The 17,862-nt window shown below is 54.2% G+C and overlaps 1 protein-coding gene across 4 annotated transcripts in view; it reads left to right on the plus strand.

The window, feature by feature from the left end:
* Positions 1 to 17,862, plus strand: part of MYRF (myelin regulatory factor) — a 65,416-nt gene that overhangs the window by 31,803 nt on the left and 15,751 nt on the right. For all 4 annotated transcript variants that reach the window (XM_049820305.1, XM_049820308.1, XM_049820307.1 and 1 more), the window contains exons 4-11: positions 192 to 253; positions 5,742 to 6,051; positions 6,539 to 6,711; positions 7,056 to 7,179; positions 15,384 to 15,579; positions 16,015 to 16,091; positions 16,392 to 16,502; positions 16,823 to 16,913. In XM_049820305.1, the coding sequence (XP_049676262.1) occupies positions 192 to 253; positions 5,742 to 6,051; positions 6,539 to 6,711; positions 7,056 to 7,179; positions 15,384 to 15,579; positions 16,015 to 16,091; positions 16,392 to 16,502; positions 16,823 to 16,913 (1,144 nt within the window). The remainder of the gene's footprint in view (positions 1 to 191; positions 254 to 5,741; positions 6,052 to 6,538; positions 6,712 to 7,055; positions 7,180 to 15,383; positions 15,580 to 16,014; positions 16,092 to 16,391; positions 16,503 to 16,822; positions 16,914 to 17,862) is intronic.

Genomic DNA, 17,862 nt, shown 5'->3' on the forward strand with positions numbered 1-17,862 from the left:
AACCACTGTGGGGAGCAGGGGCGCAGTGACAGCTACGGCAGTCCCGAGCTCGGGGTGATGGGGATCTGCCGCGGGCACAGCTGGGATTTCCGACAGGAGCCCGGAGGGTGCTTTGATCGAACTGGATCTCTCAGTTGTGCTGGAAGCTGGTTTAAAATGACCTTCCCTTCTCTTTCCCCATTGCTCTGCAGCACTTTACCTGACTCTCCCCCGGACTCTGGATCAGAAGCCTACTCCCCTCAGCAGGTGAATGGTAAGTGCTGAAAAGAGAGAGAGGGGAAAAAAAAAAAAAAAAAATCCAAACCCCAACCCCAACATCCTCCCCCTCTTTGTTCTGTGAAAGTGGTTGGCTCTGAAATCTTTATCAGACGGGAGAAAACAGGCGGCTGCAATACGTGGGGAGATTATCAGTTAGTAAATATCCCTAGACTTTCGCCTATTGTTCTGCTGCTAGTCTTTGCAAGGGGGGAGAGCGAGCGAGAGAGGGAACAGGAGAGAAGGCAAGGTGGGAATCCACCGACACGGGCAGAGATCGGCGGTGTGGCTTGTCCCCGGGCAGGGTGGGATGTGGAGCCCGCGAGCCTCCTCGTCCTGCCCTCCGCCTCGGGTGAGCGAAAGGCAAAGAGCGGGAGCGCGTCCCTGAGATGGAGCCCGGCTCGGGGAGACAGAAATGAACCCGCCGTTCAGCAGTAAGTGCCTTCCCAGCCCTTCCCTCCCCTCCAGTGGGGCCAGCTGATCCTGGGGGTCTTGCGCTGTCCCCGCAAAGGGCAGAGAGAGCTGGGTCCCCCCAAGTGCAGGCAGGGTCACTGCCAGGCCCTCCTGGCTCCCGCTGGGGAAGCCACCGAGCGTTATTTGGTTCCTCTGGTGACCTTCACTGCTCTTTGGTGGAAGAAACTCCTTGGTGAGGAAGGAAGGTTGCTTCTGGTCTCCCTTCCCCCTCGGCAGCAGCACCCTCTTCCCCAGGCTCCAGCCCAGTCCCCACCAGGAACAGCGCCTGCTCTTTTTTTTTTTTTGATGGAAGAGGTCAAGAGTTCTGTTTATCTTGCTAAAAAAAATCCCTGGAATTCCTCCTGGCCCTTCCTTAAATATAACAAAGAGGCCGAGTTGCTCACCACGGGGAGAGCTGCTTTGACGTGCAGGCAGAGCAGCAGCACCTCTGCTTGGGGAGGAGAGGAGGCTCCAGAGAGCACCCGCAAAGCAGCTCCTTCCTCGCGAGGGAAAGGATCAGATTCCCGGACCTGGTTTTTCCCTGGAGCTGGGAGCACAGAGCATGGGTCCTGCGTTCGGCAAATGCATCAGCCCCTATCTCCGCCCTGGTTAGAAGCCTGTGAAAATTGCGATGTGCTGTGGACGCGGTGAAGATGCAGTGTCTGCTGCGAGGGCGCGTTCTCGGACCCTCGTTGCGTGGGTTGTCCCTTGAAAGCTGCACAAGGTCTCCCAGCTTGTACCTGAGCCGCCAGTGCCAAGGCTGACCATGCTGCAGGGTCAGGACATTCACTTAAGATGTTGCAAAGACGTATTTCTTGCAGTATTTCGCAGGGGAGGACGCAAGGCTCCTCTCCCAGCCCTGAAGCGGCTGTCCTTGTATGCAGGTTTGGTCTCTGAGGGTTGTTCTGAAGCTGTTGGAAGCTGTATCCGTCAGCTGGGCTGAGCGGTGCCGAAGCTGCCTGGCCAGTTGCGTTATTGAGCTGTGCTGGTTTCGCTCCAAGTTACACGGGTGGAAGTTGAGTGCTTGTCAGGATGGCAGGAGCAGAGCTGGGTAAGGGGGATGTCGTGCCCGGTACCATCGCTACCCGGCTGAAAAGCAGAGGGATACTCCGTCCCAGGGATGTCACCTGTCAGCCTCGGCCGTTGCGTGAAAGCAAGGCTGGTCCCGATCTCCAAACTCCTGAGGATGGAGACCTCCCCTCCGCCCTGGAGCCCTGGTGCTTGGCTAGGCTGTCCCTGAGACAGCTCCAGAAGGCAGACTGGCCTGCGGGCAGGACCCTGCCTGTGAGCATGGGCAGAGGAATCCAGTTCGATGGGTGCTGGAAAAGGGCACCGAGAGATCTTGGCGGGTAGCAGAAAGCCTTTGCAAGGAGCAGAATGGGTGGAAGTGGCCCTGCCCCGGCAGCTTTCAGTAGGAGGGCTCAGCGTAAATACATTTCACTTTTCCAGACCTTGCAACGGGAGGAGTTTTCTGATTCCTGGTCAAGTGCTTTGGCCTCATTAGTCAACCACTGACTGGTTGTTCTGAGACCAAAGTCCATCCAGCCCAGTGGCTGGCTCAGGGCTGGCTGGTGGCACCTGCTTAGGGGAGCAGCCTGGCAAAGACGCAGCAGATACCTTCCCGGCTCTCCCCCTCCGTGTCCCCATAGTCTGTAACAGGCTTGGCCGGTCCCTGGATGTGTTTTCTCCCTCCTGCAATTTGCTGGTGCTTAGCTTAATCAGATGTCCACAGGGAGGTGCAAAGAAGTTTTGTCTTGCACTGAAAACACCTGCAAAGTCACTGTCCCTTCCCACCCCTTGGTTTCCTTATACCCCAGGGCCAAACGCCCCCGGAGCCAGTCCCTCATTTCTGCAGGGACCTTGGTACCCTGTGGGGACACCTGAACCTTGCAGGCTGATGGAGACACACCTCTAGCCACTAGAAAAAGGCTGTGAAAAGAGTTGAGCTTTGTCCTGTTGAAGAAAAGGTGGGTGGAGGCTTGTTTTGTGGGGCTGGGGTCCAGGCTGTGGGTTTCCCACAGGCAGGAAAACCCAGGGAAGAGCTCCTGTTCTGAGGCAGTGGCTCAGCTACACATTTTGTCAGTGCCTGGGCCTTTCCGTTCCAATTTCTCTTAGGTGATTTGCTTCAGCTGGGCATCAGCACCCGGCTTGCTACCAGGTTTTGACGAAACGCGGCTGAACGTGCTTTGTCGGCACAGATTTGGTGTACTGGATTCTGGGGAGGTTTCAGGAGGGTAGCGTGAGTTTAGCTGATTTTTTTTGTTGTTGTTTAAAGGACCGTGCTGTCAATCTCCTTAGCAAGCACAGGCTTTCGGAGTGGTGTTGAGATCTTCTGTTTTAATGCTAGGGTAGGAGGGAAGGACTTCCGTGCTGGAGAAATGTTGAACTTCCACATGAGGCTTCTGTTACCTGCTTCTCCAGGAGCTGCCTGTTAATGCCTCAGATTCCCACTCATCTACATCCAGGATGTTCACTCACGTATTGCTGGGAGATTTTCATGGGAGAATCTGTAAATTCTTTCAGGTCATATTTTTCTCAACATGACATCTTCAGCATGCACTGTTCTGAAAAGTTTCTCTCACATGTAAAATCTTGATAACTGAGATTTTCCTGTGCACAGATTTTCTTGCATTGATCTTCTCTCAGTCTTTGTCAGCTCATTTCTCATGTGTCTTGCACTAAAGTTGGTGATCATTCTTTTCGTTTTCTTGTATTTTTTCACGGCGTTTCTTCACTCACAGAATCTTGCTGTGGAAGGGTTTGATTTTGCTAAAGAAGCATGTTCCAGGTGAAAAGTTTCTTCTCTTTATGGTTTCTTTCTTCTCTTTACAGCTTCTGCAGTGAGGATAGAGAAGCTGGCGTAAGAAATCATTGCAATTTATCAGACTCAGATCTTTGCTCTTCACTTGCTCATAGCACAAGCTCACTCTTTTTTAGGGTGCCTTAAAACATAAAAATAAGCTGCTGAAATGATGCCAATGCTGAGTATTCTCAGAAAGTTTGAGTAGGCACTTAATCCTGTCATTATGGCTGAGTTCTGATGAGAGTGGTGTTAAAACTTCACTGGTGTGGTCACTAGTGTGACCAGTCCTTCAGTACTGTAGGCAGTGTCATACAAACACCTGAGTTCGGAGAATGGAAATCATGTCCTGCTCCATCTGAGATGAGCACTGAGCCTGTTCAAGTCTTGCCAGCACACCAACTTTCTCACCAACACGTGTGTTTTTCTTCAGTAAAATTATTCATATTATTTCCTTTGGTCAAATCACCAATTTCTAATCATTCTCGAGGCATATTGGGTGAGATTCAACCATGTTGCTTTACTTCACACACTTTTACTTTTTGCTCTTAGCCTCCAAAAATGTTTTGGTTCTAGTTAAAGCCCTCAGCTGAGCACTGGCGTTGCTGTGCATTGAGCTTACGGCTAGCTGGAGGCCAAAGCAGCTGCAGAAAGGGAGATGGATTTGCATGCCCCTCCACACACCGAGCATTTATTTTGATGCTGATATAGTCAAAACGACCCTAATCATGGCATGGCCTTAATATCCAATTCCAAGTAGAGGAGGAGAAAGGTAAGATTACATTTGAATATCCCTTTTTGTTTATTTAAATTTAGAGATCAAAGTCTCCTTCTGGTTTAAATGTAAAAAAATCAAGCAAGTGCCTCCACAGAAATCCTCACTGGTGGTGCTGATGAGCTGGAGGTGTTCAGGTCATTCAATTGTCTCTTCTTTTCTCCAGTTGTTCCCATGCCCGTCTCCGCTCTCGTTGGAGAAGAGCCCAGCAAGTGTCCTTGGTAGTACCTTGGCAGTACGTTGGGTAGTACTCTAACACAGTGACAAGCCGCCTTCGGTGCCTCTGGCCCAAACTGGGTGAGGGCATCCTTGGGACATCTCTCTGCTGGGACTATCGAGGACACCAGGCAACGCACCGAGCTGGGACCCCGAGCCCTCAGATGACCAGTGCTCTGTGGGATGAATCCCACCCTTGGCTTCTCAAGGCTCTGTCAGTGAGTGAGAGTCTGGGTTTTTTGGCAGGGTGTCGTGGCCCACAGCTACGAGGAGCTCTGGCATCATGTAGTAGCTCATCTTTGCCACAAGAGCACATTGCTGGGCGCTTTCCTTGGGCCATGCCCCAGATCAGTAAAAGTAGGCAAAGTTCAGGTGCTTTCTCTCCAGCTCTGCGTTTCCAGGCACAGGCTTCAGACCCTGTTGCTGACTGTTGGACCTTTTCCCCCAACTGTGCTTTCTTGGCCCATGCCGTTCCTTGGTGCTACAGGAATGTGGTGGTTGATGGATTTTCTGTTTGAAGGGAAAGACAAAGCTAACACAAAAGCTGTCTGGGAATTCCTAAAGACATTCTTCCGCTCCAGAGCATCCACGCAAGATACCTAGGTTTACCAAATAATCAGGAATGTTTGTGGGAATCTTCCCTGTTGTCCCTCAGCCTGAGGACCTCATTGCTCTTTGAGTTTTGGTTCTTTGAGCTTCAAGATGCTGGGCCTTGCCTGCTGCCTTTGTGCTCACCCCGTTCAGTCTCAGCTCTTCTGAGACGACGTACAGTACAAGACACCCGGTTTCGTAGTGTTGCGCGTCCCTTTATCAGCTGGCCAGCCGGGACCCTGCTGTGTCCTTGCTCTGGTGATACCACTTGGACAGACTGGGTCTGCGGTTGACAGCCAAGGCTGCAGACATGAGAAGCGCTGCGCTGGTTCTCACGCTGGGGAACCCGGGAGGTGTCTGTGGGATGCTGGGGCCATTAAGGAACTGGGAGGAGAAGTCAGTGCAGGGCAAGGTGGCCACTGCAAGGCAGAAGGGGCGGCTGAGGGGACACAGCCGTGCTGAGGCTACGCAGAAGAGGCAGGGAGGTATGGGTTCGTGAAGATAACCAGGACTAGGATGGTTCTCCACTCTTCCAGGATGGTTCTCCTCTCTTCCAGGGGAGAGGAGTGCTGTGTCTGTGCTGGACCCTTAGGCCACAGCGCGTGGCCCTACCTGCTGGTCTAACAGCTATTACTCTTCCTCTCTTTCAAGATCCTCACCTCCTCCGGACCATGACCCCCGAAAACATGTGCCACATGACCCCCCCTTCTCGCCTGGAGCACCCTCCTCCGCCACCTCCACCACCACCCCCCCACCTTCAGGGTCCCCCGCCGCCGCCCCCCCCTCACCCGCACCAGCAGCAGCACAACCCTCACTACCCCAGCCTGCAGCGGGACATGTACATGAAGGCTGAGCCCCTGATGCCACCGTACGGCATCGGGCAGGGCATGGCGCCCGCCGACCTCCACCATGCCCAGCAGTCGCAGATGCTGCACCAGCTACTCCAGCAACATGGAGCAGAGTAAGGCCTCAAGGCACTGGGGCTTTTCAGCGTTATTTGGGCGATCTGGGGAAGCGGGGGGATGAGGGAACGGGAGCTGGAGGCTTGCGGAACGCGTGAGCAAAAATTACGGGGTTTAACTGCGAGTTAGGGAGCGTGCCCTGGGTCTCTGGGAGCGAGCTGGGGAAGCATCGAGGTGGAGATGACCCAAAGCGCGGGGCAGGGGTTTGCAGTGCGTGTCTCGGAGTTGGGTGGTGGGGACGGACAAGAAGAAAGCAAAGACGTGGCTCGGCGCACGGACAGCACAGAGCTCGGCAGGGACAGGGTGGGTGGGCAGAGCCTGGTGGGAGAAGGTGGTGACGGTGCTGAACGAGCCTGTGGCTCCCTCGGTGAAGGTGTTGGTTTTTATGCGAGATCCCAGTTTTTTCATGGTCACGGGCTGTGGGGCTGTTACCTCCCCACCTCTTGCTTTCCTGCTCAGCCTTTGCTTTCCCGTGGGTCTCTGCAGCCTCCCGGTGCACCCTGCCAAGAAGAGGAAACACTCCGAGTCGCCCCCCAACACCCTCAATGCACAGATGCTCAACGGGCTGATAAAGCAGGAGCCAGGTATGGGGTCCGTGCCACTCAACCCTGACAGAGTCCAAACGCCTCCCTGGCACCAGCCGGGAGCGCTCTCACCAGGTATGTGGTTTTTGCCCCCTCCCCGTCCCCCCTCCCCTTAATACCCCCGGCATGCAAACCCCTGCTGCCAGCCTGGGCACCCCACTGGGCCAGGGTACTTGGGAGGAGGGCACGTGGGCACCCCAGGGTGCCAACGAGTGGGGCTGACGCCGGCTGGGTCCTCGGGAGGAGAGCAGGGTGGCGAGTTCGTCCTGGCCCAGATCTCGTGTCGTTGGCGGTGCCCTGGCAGGCAGGAGGCAAGCTTCAGGCTGGCCGCAAAGGCAATGCCGCTCGCTTCCTTGTGCTCTGACCCAGCTGGACGGTCTGTCGGAGTGATTGAAATAGGTGTTTTCCCCTGACTGCAGGCCTGATTCAAGATAATGACAGTTTGAATGGCTCCTACTTGGATCCCAACTACCAGTCTATAAAGTGGCAGCCACATCAACAGAACAAGTGGGCAACTCTGTATGATGCCAACTACAAAGAACTGTGAGTAATTCATCCACCTTTGGAGAAAGTCAGATTCACCTTTCGTGTATCGGTGGCAAGAGACTGGGGTTGGGGGCATTGTACTCACGAGACGGGACAAGGATTGTCCTGAGCTCCCCCTTGTCCTCTCCTATCGCCTGCTGATCCCTGCTTGCTTGCTGGGCTGTGGGGGAGATACTCTCTCCGCTGTACCTTTGCCATTGGGAAGGTTACTTCTCCGTGCTTCTTCAGGGCTGATGGAGGATTAAGAAATGGGGCTGGCTCGGTAGGAGCCAGCAGAAGGCGGTTCAGCAGCTTTGGTGGCAATTCAGCAGCCACTCAGACCTTGGTCTGCCGTGGAGGGTTGTATTGGCAAATACAGCCTTGCCCTGAGCACGGTTTGGACCTGCAGCAGCCCTTCCTCCTGCCCAGGCTTACCAAGGTCCTGGATTTTAAAATAAGTGTTAGGATTTCCTAGACAATGCATAGCATGGATGACTGGAGGTAATCTAGAGCCACTTCAGCACAGCTTGAGAGCAGCACAGAAAGGAGCCTGGGGAGGAGGAGTGGGAGCGGTTGATGGGGAGAGAAAGAATGGAAGAGGGAAGGGGTCGAGGAAAGCTGGGAAGCCAGGAGGGACAGCGAGCTGGCAGAGAGGCAAGGGGAGTGAGCGGAGAGGAAAGCTGGGGTGACCGAGGCGGGTGGGAAGGTGGGCTGGGGGGGCTGCGCGGGGCTGGGGGCTGGAAGGAGAGCCTGGGGCAGAGGAGGGTGGAGGCAGCGCGTGGACAAGCTGCGTAGGGAAAGAGGAGTGCTCAAGAGGAAACCACTCTGGATCCTCCCTGCATTCCTTGGAGGTGACCGAGAGCTGGCAAGCAGCAGGCTGGGTTCCAGGAACTGCTCGCCGAGCAAACGAACCCCGCTGTTTCCCCTCCTCCTCTTTCTGCACAGCCAGTGGCTGGTAAGGGTCCTCTCGGGGGACACGGAGTAGGGGGTGCTCTGTTGTCTGCGATACCGAATAACCCCAGATTATTTTCACACTTTGCCTGGATGGTGCTGAGGATGGGAGCCAAGGACCCCAGGTGAGGCCAGTCGTGGAGGCAGACTAGGATCTGTGACATGCAGGGAAGCTGCTGCTGCAAGCCCCGGCCCTTCTGCACGCAGATCTCCTGCCCAGCCAGCCCTAGTCCTTGTACCGTCTTTAACGCAGACCTGGTGGTGACAGGGGCATGCTATGGGTTGTTCCCCTGCAGAAGAGTGGCTGTTGGAGTTGGTTACTGCTTTGGTGACGTTCTGTCATTTGCAAAGACTGTGTTTGTGGCTGTTTCCCCAGCTGCAGCAGGAGTGGGGTGATTAGGGAGATGGTTACTTCTGTTCTACTGAACTGTTTGCTTAAAGGAAGCTTCTCCCACCTTCAGGTGGAATATCAACTACTTCTGGGAACTTGTGAGCAGCTCCAAAGTCCAGGCCTGCAGCCCTACCCCTGCTCTCCACCATCAGTTTGCTTTTCTGTAGACTGGGGGACAGGGGAAGCTGACCATCTCTCGCTGAGCACGGACACGCCGCAGTCCCCAGTTCCTGCTTTCCCACACAGGACGGTGGTGTTTGCATTCAGCTCCCACCCGCTCCGAGCGCTGTCTGGACACGTCACCTCTATCGTTTGGTTTTCAACCAGGGTCTGGGAGTCACTTGGCAGTCGTGATGCTGCTGGTTTCCTACCTGACAAAACCGCCTTCGGCTTTTGCTGCTGTTCTTGTTTCTCCCAGACTCTGTTTTTGTGCCAGTACTGCCTCCAGCTGTGAGCCTCAGTATCTTTGCCCCTTGTCAAAAGGCTTCTTGAGAAGTGGAGGCACCAGGAGAAGCGAAACCCTCTTCTCTTAACTTGGGCAATGCTTGGTCACAGCCTGTCGGTCTCCGGAGCGGCCCGTCTCCCACCGTCAATCTCCGCAGGGCTTTCACTATGTGGCAGAAGCACAAACGCACCTTGTGTAGTGAGCAGGCTCCAGTGAGCTCCGTGCATTGTAGGAGCAGACCTTTCGCACGGCCTCGCTTTTCTCTGACATAATGAGTCCCCTTTTCCTTCCATCTCACTGTTTACCTGCGTTGGGTAAATGGTTTCTCATCTGAAACACGTTACAAGTCGTTCAGCTTGTCACGGACTGTTTGCAGGTGTTACAGTCCCTGTTCCAGAGATGTGCCATGCACCCTGGTGTCATACAGGCAGACTGGCAGAAGCAAACTACACCATATTTTCTGCTGGGGACAGAGAAGTTGCTGGGGTGCTGCAAACCACAGCTTTTAACTTCTGCGAACCCAGCCCTGCTCTGCCATGTTCTTTGGATCTGTGCTTGCGATCAGTTGCCTAATACCTGCTTTTAGGATTTAGGGCGAAAGCCAGAGCAAACCTACTTCTGTGGCATTTAGGTCATCATCCCGTTGTGTAATGAATAAATTCCTTTTAACTGACTTCATGTAGATTTTAGGAACCCACGTGCAGTTTGTTGTGGCGCTGGATTTGACCAGAATTAAGGGTTAAGGTCAAGGGTTGATCGATTCATTTTTAGTTACACACTGCCTCAGTGGACTCTTCCTTCTTTGCGGTGGGTTCAAGGCCAGGTAGCTCTAGGAGAGCCCGTGCAAGCTGAACCTACATCTCTTTCTAAATGGAAGATCGCTTAGTTCTCCCGGTACAGCACTGCACTAGAACAGATCTATGAGAAACACCAAAAGATCCATCTTCCCTTTCTGCTTCTAAAATGGCGTTTTCTAGGTTGACTAATTCATGTTTTAGCAGGTAGGGGTCTTCTTCCTTTCTGCCTTTTGGATATACTCAGCAAATGAGCAGGCATCTGTGTCTCTTCGAGATCCATGAGTATTTCCACAGTTTAGTTTCCTCTGAGATCATAAAGCAAGGCCCAGCTGCTCCTGGGCTGTTTTCTGCTGGCAGCTGCTCTCTAGTTTGTATGTGCTGTTAGAGTTTCCTGCCCCTAGAGGGAACATATTTTTTCCCCTGCAATCCAGGTGCCCGCAACCTATTCACAGCCCCAGGAATTTAAATCATCTGAATCATCTGATTTTTTCCTACTCTTGTTCTTAAGAAAAGAGACCAGGAAGGTAGGTTAAGGAGGGAGACCATAGGAAGCCGTTCAGGTTCTTACCCCAGCATGGTACTCAAGAGCTTGTTGGTGTTGTAATAGCAACTGGTGCGCACAAAGAGCAGCTCTGTGCCCTCGAGTGTGCAGAAGATTGAATTCTCAAAAGCCATCCATGCAGGTCCACCCGGCTATGTGCAAGGGAGAAGAACCCGCATCCAGCCTGTAGCATTTCCACTAAGAAGGACAACTGCTCGCAGCCTCCACAGAGGGGAATTCTTCAGTTTTGTAGTGCTTTCTCCTGTTCTGCCTCGGAGAAAGCCAGGCCAGTGGTTACTGCTGCACTGGAGAGATCCAACTCTGCTTCTGCATCTAGGCATGACACTTTCTGTTGGGCTGGTGGAATAATTGCTTTGTCATACTTTATTTAATATGTTTTTGAACCTATACAGAATAGTTTATGCTTGTGCCTGTGGATTTATGTGTAACACTCCATGCTAAGTATAATCTTACAGGGCAAAAAATACAATGAAATGATATTCCATGTTCTCCTCCTCTTGCACACACAAAATTAGGTCCCTTAGTATAGAATCATTTAGGTTGGAAAAGACCCTTAAGATCATCGAGTCCACTAGTAACCATCGCTGAAAGTTTTTTGTTCGTGAAAGAGTTTTCTGCTATGGTTTGTGATGATCAATAGCCCTGTGAGAGTTTGTTCCAGCTTGTATCAGCACTGTTCAAGCCCGTTTAACAGCTCTCTCTTCTTATGCAGTGAGTGTAGCTGTCACATCAGATCATATTTGTTCTTCTGTCTGTGGATATGTGGAAAATTTCATCTCCGTTCAGTAATTTTCCTGGCAGAATGCTACAGTGTAGGGGCCCTTCACCATTTCTCTTTTTCTGCTGTTCTGGGCTCTGTCTTGGAGCCAGGCTCCTTCTCAGCCGTTGCCAGGGCTTGATGACATGGGGACAGCATAGGGGGGATCTGAACTAATTCTGTTGTTCCTAAGTAGCTTTTTCCGCCTTCTAAGAGACCTGTACAGTGAAATTTGTTGTGTAAATGGCAACAGATTCCCCATCCCCAGGCAGGCGTGGAGGAGGAGCAGCCCTCTGCCAGGAGAAGAGCAAAGGAGAGCTGGGCTCATATGAACTACACAGATTTAATTTTGACACAGACTTCCTAGAAGTAGGCTGGATTAAGGAAATGGAGGAAAGGAAGGAAAGGTTGCTGCATGGATTCGAGTGGAGGTGCCTGGAAATCTGCATCTTGGCTTGCTGGGCTTGTGTCTCAGGCTTTGCTTATGTGGGCTGAGGAATCTGCGTTGGTTGAAGGAGACCAAAGTCTCTGGATTAGTTTTATTGATAATATATTTCTTCTTGGCCTTTTGCACTGGTTTTGTGGTTTCAGACTCACTGAACCTTCAAAAGGGTTAGCTGGTTTCCAGCAGCGGTGCCAAAGAGGCCTGGAACCAGGCAGTTCGCTAATTTACTCCTGGGAGCAGGAGTAATTCATCTCCCTGACAGCGTGCTCTGATAAATGCCAGCAGGCTCCCTCCTCCCTCTCCCCATTTGTTTACAGTTTGAGGTAAGGCAGCTGGCGAAGGGTAGCGCAGCGCTCACCAGAAACGTTTCCGTGCTGAGGCCAGAATCTCTCCGCTCTGACCCTGGGAACTGGGCTGGTGCCGTTCTCTTCCCACCAAGCAAACCGGTGCTCTCCGTGTGCTCTCCCCCGAAGCTCAGGTCTGCGGGGGGAAGCTTTCAAGCTTGCACTCCTTGGTTGGAAGAAGTGTCCTTACAAACAGCACCAAACCTGGCCTTGCTGCAGATCCTGGATCTCACGCAGGGGACGGAGACCAGTGTGACGTGCTCCGGTCCTGCTGGATGTGTTTTGGGTTAGGCGACGCGGTGCGTGGGCCAGCTTGGCTAATTCCGTGGTGGTGGATCACTGAGGGCTCACTCTCGTGCTGTGAGCGTGTGTCAGGCAGCTGAAGGGACCACGAACGGTGCTGAGCCGTGGACGTGCCGGCGGGGGCTGTGTCACTCTAGTGTGGACAGGGTGAGACGGCAGCGTCGTGCTGCTCAACTGTGGGTTCCTTCATCCCGGTGTTTGTATCCTGGAAGAGAAAAAAAGCAGGGACTGCATGGAATTAGTGAGTGGTCTTTGAATTAGGGGGTCCCCGGACATTGTGTCTTAGGAGTGGTTGGGGTGTTGGGGAACCTGGAAGGAAGGAGGAGAGAAACGGAGGAGATTTTTCTTCCAGAGAGGAAACAACTGAGGCACGTGAGCATCCCTCTGACGATCCTGCCTTCAGGCACGGATCCCAGTACAGTTCCCTTTTCATCAGAGACACTTTCCTCCTTGCGGTGCCTTTCCCTTTGCTTTGCACTTTAATGTAGAGGGCGAGGGTGCTCCCTGCTCCTCTTAAGTGCAGATGTGGGGAGTTTGTAACCTCTAACCCACTGAGATTGGGAGAAACCTCCTCTCCTCTGATCCTGGCCTTCTGAGTCCTGCCTTAATCTGCTTTTGTCAGTGGGGGCATTTTGGCTAAAATAATCCGTTTGACCCCAGACCTTTTATTCCTGACACTTTGCCCTCTGACCCCTCCGCTCTCCCTGGGAAAAGCCAGCATGGCTTTGGTGCCTGAGGGACGTTGACATGTCAGGGGCTGGTGTCATCCCTAATCCCAGGAACCACTTCAGCCTCAGGGTCACCTGCCCTTCCTTCTCCTACCGCCCCGTTCACGGCAGCCACCCATCCAGAGAACACATCTCCGGAGGGGCACGCTGCCTGAGGATCGGGTCCGGAGCTTTAGGTGGTGACCCTAAAGTCCCTGTGGGTTAAGATGAAGGGGAGGATGTTTTTTTAGGACTGTCACCGGAGTCCTTACAGTGCCGCAGGCAGCGATGGCTTCGCACCACGTGGCAGCGGGGGGAGCGGGTTTGCTGCTTCCAGGTGGGATTTACAATGTGAGAGTAAAAAAGCACTGGAACAGGAGATCTGGGGGGTTAACCTGCCCTGCAGCGGGGGTGATCTGAGAGCAGCTCCTTGGCTCAGCCAGCAGTGACGGGCTGAAGGCAGAGGGCTGGGGAGATGCCTGGCCTCTCTGGTACCTGGAGAGCAGCTTCTTGCCTCCACAGTACCCCAGTGCAGGTATCCTGCTTTGGGGGATGCAGCAGCCACAGCCGTCGAGGCAAACGCAGAGAAAAGGAGCTTCTGAGAAGGGGACTGACCGGGTGTTTCTAGAAGACAGAGGAAGGGGAGCCCGACTGTCTGCCCTCTCTCAACACACGTGTTTAGCAGCCATTGGTTTGAGTGACGTTAACCAGAGCACGTCTGGGAAGCAGCCACGGTTTGGAAGTTCAGTCAGTCCCTCCCTCTCCTCTGCTTTCTCTATTAAAAACCAGTGAACAAAGTGAAAACAAGTGGTGAATGCTCAGGGGTCTGGGCAGATGGAGGCAGCTCAGCAGGCAGAGACGGGTCTTGGTGAAAGCAGTCGGGAAGGGGTCCAGCTCCCGGGGGGGTGAGTGCGGAGGGTGCTCGGGCCAGCCCAAACCACAGCTCCCCATCAAGAAGAGCCAGACAGAGAATTGGGGGCTGAGGCTGGGAGGGTGAGAGCGCAGGGGAATTCCTCTCGTGCTTCTGGGCTAAGGTAGTGCTCTGCTCCCACCGTCTGGTTTGTGTTCAGGGCACGGCATGGCAGCCCCGGGTCCCTTGGGCGCAAGAAATGAGTAGTAGTTGCTCACGGCCATCCTGGCATTATTCATGGCTGCCTGGAAACACCCACAGGTTTCATCCACGTTAACCCCTCAAGTGTGTGTGCGTGGGGAGAATGGCTTTCCTCCCAGAAGAAAGGAAGGGACAGCAGGGGAGCAAAAGTGACCTTTCCGTAAGCTCTCGCTTCCCAGAGTCTGCTGAGGTCTGCCTCATCTGTCGCTGTCAGTCTGTCCACCTCCCCTCCCATTGCTCTGGGCAGTATCCGTCTGTCTGTGTTAAGAACTGGACGTGGAAGTCAGAAGCGGTTTGCTTTTGTGGAAGCAGGCTCCGCAATTTTTAAGCCTGAAGATGTCAAAGGCTAGGCTGAGCCGCCCTTTACCTCATCCGTAGTTCTTTAATTAAAAACAATGGGATTTGGGTGTTCTGCTAGAACTGCTTGATGGGGAGGCGGGATGAGAGACATCTCCTTCCCCTCTGCGTAGGGCGGGCAGCGCCCGGGGGGCCCACCAGCCCAGGTCTGGGTTTTTGGATGGTGAGAGAAAGGGGACTTGCTGCAAAGGCCACATATTTCCCTCGTTCCCATGGTAACCAGCCCATTAAGGAGATGTAGATTAAACCTCCCCAGCTGGTGTGTGTTCATCGGGCAGCCGGGGCCCCCTCCTCCTCCTCTGGACATGCCCGCTGGGAGCTGGAAGCTTTTCGGAACAGCCGGAGCAGGTGCTTGTGATTTCGGCAGGAATCCGGCACACAGGCAGTCCCGCCTGGTAGCAGGGCCAGGGCAGGTGACGTCGGGAATGCGATGGGTGAAGCGAGCGGAGGTGTGGGACCCTCCACCCGGTTAGCCTGAGCTGCTTCTCCCAGCAAGCAGCATTCAGGGGTCTGCTCCGGGCTTTGGGCAGGCTGTGGAGCGTGGTATCTCCAGTGTGTGTTGAGCCAGGGCTAAGCAGCTGCGCTTTTTTAGGAGCAGCACTCAGAAAGGAGATGCTAGCCCACTGTGACTCATATTATACTATGTTTATAGTATTAGTACTATAGAGTAGCGTGTAGAGGGGCGGTTGCCCCAGCATCCTCATCAAATCCTAGTCACTGGAACCATATGTCTTGCCAGCTGAAGACCCACCTAAAGCAAAGCTTGCAGCTTCAAGGGAGGTAGGGACCTTCTCTGAACCCTCATCCGTGTACAGCAGGATGGGTTGCTGCGTGGGCTTAGGCAAGGTGTCGGGTTCATGTCAGGCAGTGCTCATCAGCCCTGTGAGCGCCCGAGAGCAGCGTCAGCGCGAGGCAGGAGGGGCAGCAGCAGAGGCTGTCTCTTTTGCCTCAAAACAACCCTCCTTCCCCTCCCATGTGCTTCCCCCCGACAAGCGTAAGCCTCTCGCGGTGTGCCCGGGGCTCTGGTCTAACGCCTGCTGCCTTTCCCACAGCCCGATGCTCACGTACCGCGTCGATGCTGACAAGGGGTTCAACTTCTCGGTGGGTGACGACGCCTTTGTGTGCCAGAAGAAGAATCACTTCCAGGTCACGGTCTACATCGGCATGCTTGGAGATCCCAAGTATGTGAAGACCCCCGAGGGCCTGAAACCCTTAGAGTGCTTCTACCTGAAGCTGCACGGAGTGAAGGCAAGCGGGAGCTAAGGGCCAGCAGTGAATCCAGCAGGGAGAAGGGGTGCTTGGTTAGACGGCAACACCACGTCTTTGTTTGCGAAGTTGTAGGGGAGTGCGTAGGAGAGTGCTGAAGGCCAGAACAAGGCACATCTTGAAATATGAGTCCTAAGATGGACTCAGTCCCTGCCTGGGTGTCTTCAGGGCTGCCTCTCACTCACTTTTGACTCCAGAGGTATATAGGCACTTTGGGAAGATCCTTTCACCCTCCCCTTGCCAAGGGAGGCACCCATGCTCGGGCGATGACCGCACTCAGGTTGGGTCTTGCAAGTCAGTTGTCCTGAGTCCTAGGGGGGCTGGGCAGACAGCTGACCTGTGCTGGAGAGAAGGAGGTGGGAAGGGGAAGGTTTTGTCTGTCCACTCTTTGTCACATGCCCAAATCTTCCTCTTCAGCTAGAGGCCTTGAACCAGTCGATCAATATAGAGCAGTCCCAGTCTGACCGCAGCAAACGGCCCTTCAACCCCGTCACGTGAGTATTGCCCGGGCTACGTTCACGTTGGGGAAGAGCAACTGGGGAATAAGCAAGGGCAGAAGAGGGTGAGGAAAGGGGCTGGGTCGGAGGCTGCAGGATAGTACTGTGGGTCTCACGCTCTCCGCTTTTCTCCTGTGTTTCCCACAGCAAAGTTTTCCCAATGTAGAACAATCCCCACTCTGCTCTGTGCCCAGCTCATAGACCTGCCTTGGTGGAGCAGGCCAGGAGATGGCTGATCCCAAAAAAACCTCCTCTCCAGCGGTGTCCTCACTCACTCCTCTGTTTTCCCTTCCCCAGGGTCAACCTGCCTCCAGAGCAGGTCACCAAGGTCACCGTGGGGCGGCTGCACTTCAGCGAGACCACGGCCAACAATATGCGGAAGAAAGGCAAACCCAACCCGGACCAGAGGTGAGGAGCAGAGATGCCTTCTCCAAGCTGTTCTGGGCACACAAGATGGATGTGCCAGTCCCCTGGGTTGGGGAGTGTGGCTGGAGGGAGGGGAACATGTCCTGAATTGGCCATCTTTGTCCGTGTGGAGGAAAGGAGGTGTCTGCTGTGGCCACAAGAAGGGTCTCCCCCCACCCTGTGAGGGGCTGGGGACGGTGCACAAGGAGAAGGGGCTGTGCCAAGCCCACCATGACAGCTTGGTGCCTCGTCCTCCAGAGGGGAAGCACACTCGGCTGTTCCCAGTGCAGGATGGCACCCTGACCTCTGTCCCCTCTTGGCAGGTATTTCATGCTCGTGGTAGCCTTGCAGGCACACGCGCAGAACCAGAACTACACTCTGGCAGCCCACATCTCTGAGCGCATCATCGTCAGAGTAAGTCCCTCTCTCCTCCCTCAGCCTCCATGGGTGCCCCACAGCCCTTTGCTGGATGTCCTGGGCGATCCTCCTACTTTCCTCTGGCTTTTCAGTGCTTTCTCCACCCAACCCTTGCCTACCTTCTCCAAACTGTCACTGCCTTGCTTGTAGCTATACCTATCCTCACCTGGGTTCTGGCTCCAGCCTTTCCACGCCTACTCAGTCAGAGCTGCTCAGGGCATGCAAGGACCTGTTGCAGGATGGGGAGGGCATCCCATTCTCCCAAGGTTGGACCGGTACCCAGGGTAGAGCTGTTGGAAGTAAGAGAACAGTGTTGTTGGGACTCTGCAGCAGAGACAAGGTCTCCAGGTGCAGGAAGACTGGGCACCTTCGCAGGGCAGCACCTTTTGCATGTGCTAAGGCAGCAGCGCTCAAATGCAGAGGAGCAGGAAGAGATAAGCACCATCCCCAGGCTCTCCTGGGGCTCTGTTAGAGCACTCAGCTCCAAGGCGTGAAGGCAGGGCATAAAACACAGAGGGACCTCAGAATCTGCAGACGAGTAAGTCCACAATGAATTATGCAGCATCCAGGGTGCCCAGAGCAGAACTGCAGGGAGTTACAGGCAGCCTGGACTGCCCCATCTCAACCTGCGAGTGGGTCACAGAACAGCAGCAGCAGGCCAGAACCCTGGGATTTGGGACCTGGAGCAACACCCATGTCGCTTACAGTCTCCTCCTGCTGTCCTATGTGGTTCTGGTTGGGGTCGTTGGAACAGCTCTGAAAGCTGAGAGAACAGACAGCTCAAGAAAGCAAGGATATTCCTTTAGGGAGAGGAGCGGAGCAGGCATAGCCTTAGTTCCTGCGGAGAGAGGCTTATACAGGGCCAGCAGACGAATGCCAAGGCTGGCTCTGCTGTAAGGGCAGGCTGGGATCTGTTCCCGGGGCTGGCAGTGGATCCCTGCCCCTG

Source organism: Accipiter gentilis, chromosome 17 (assembly GCF_929443795.1).
Source record: "Accipiter gentilis chromosome 17, bAccGen1.1, whole genome shotgun sequence".
Taxonomy (NCBI): Eukaryota; Metazoa; Chordata; class Aves; order Accipitriformes; family Accipitridae; genus Astur; species Astur gentilis.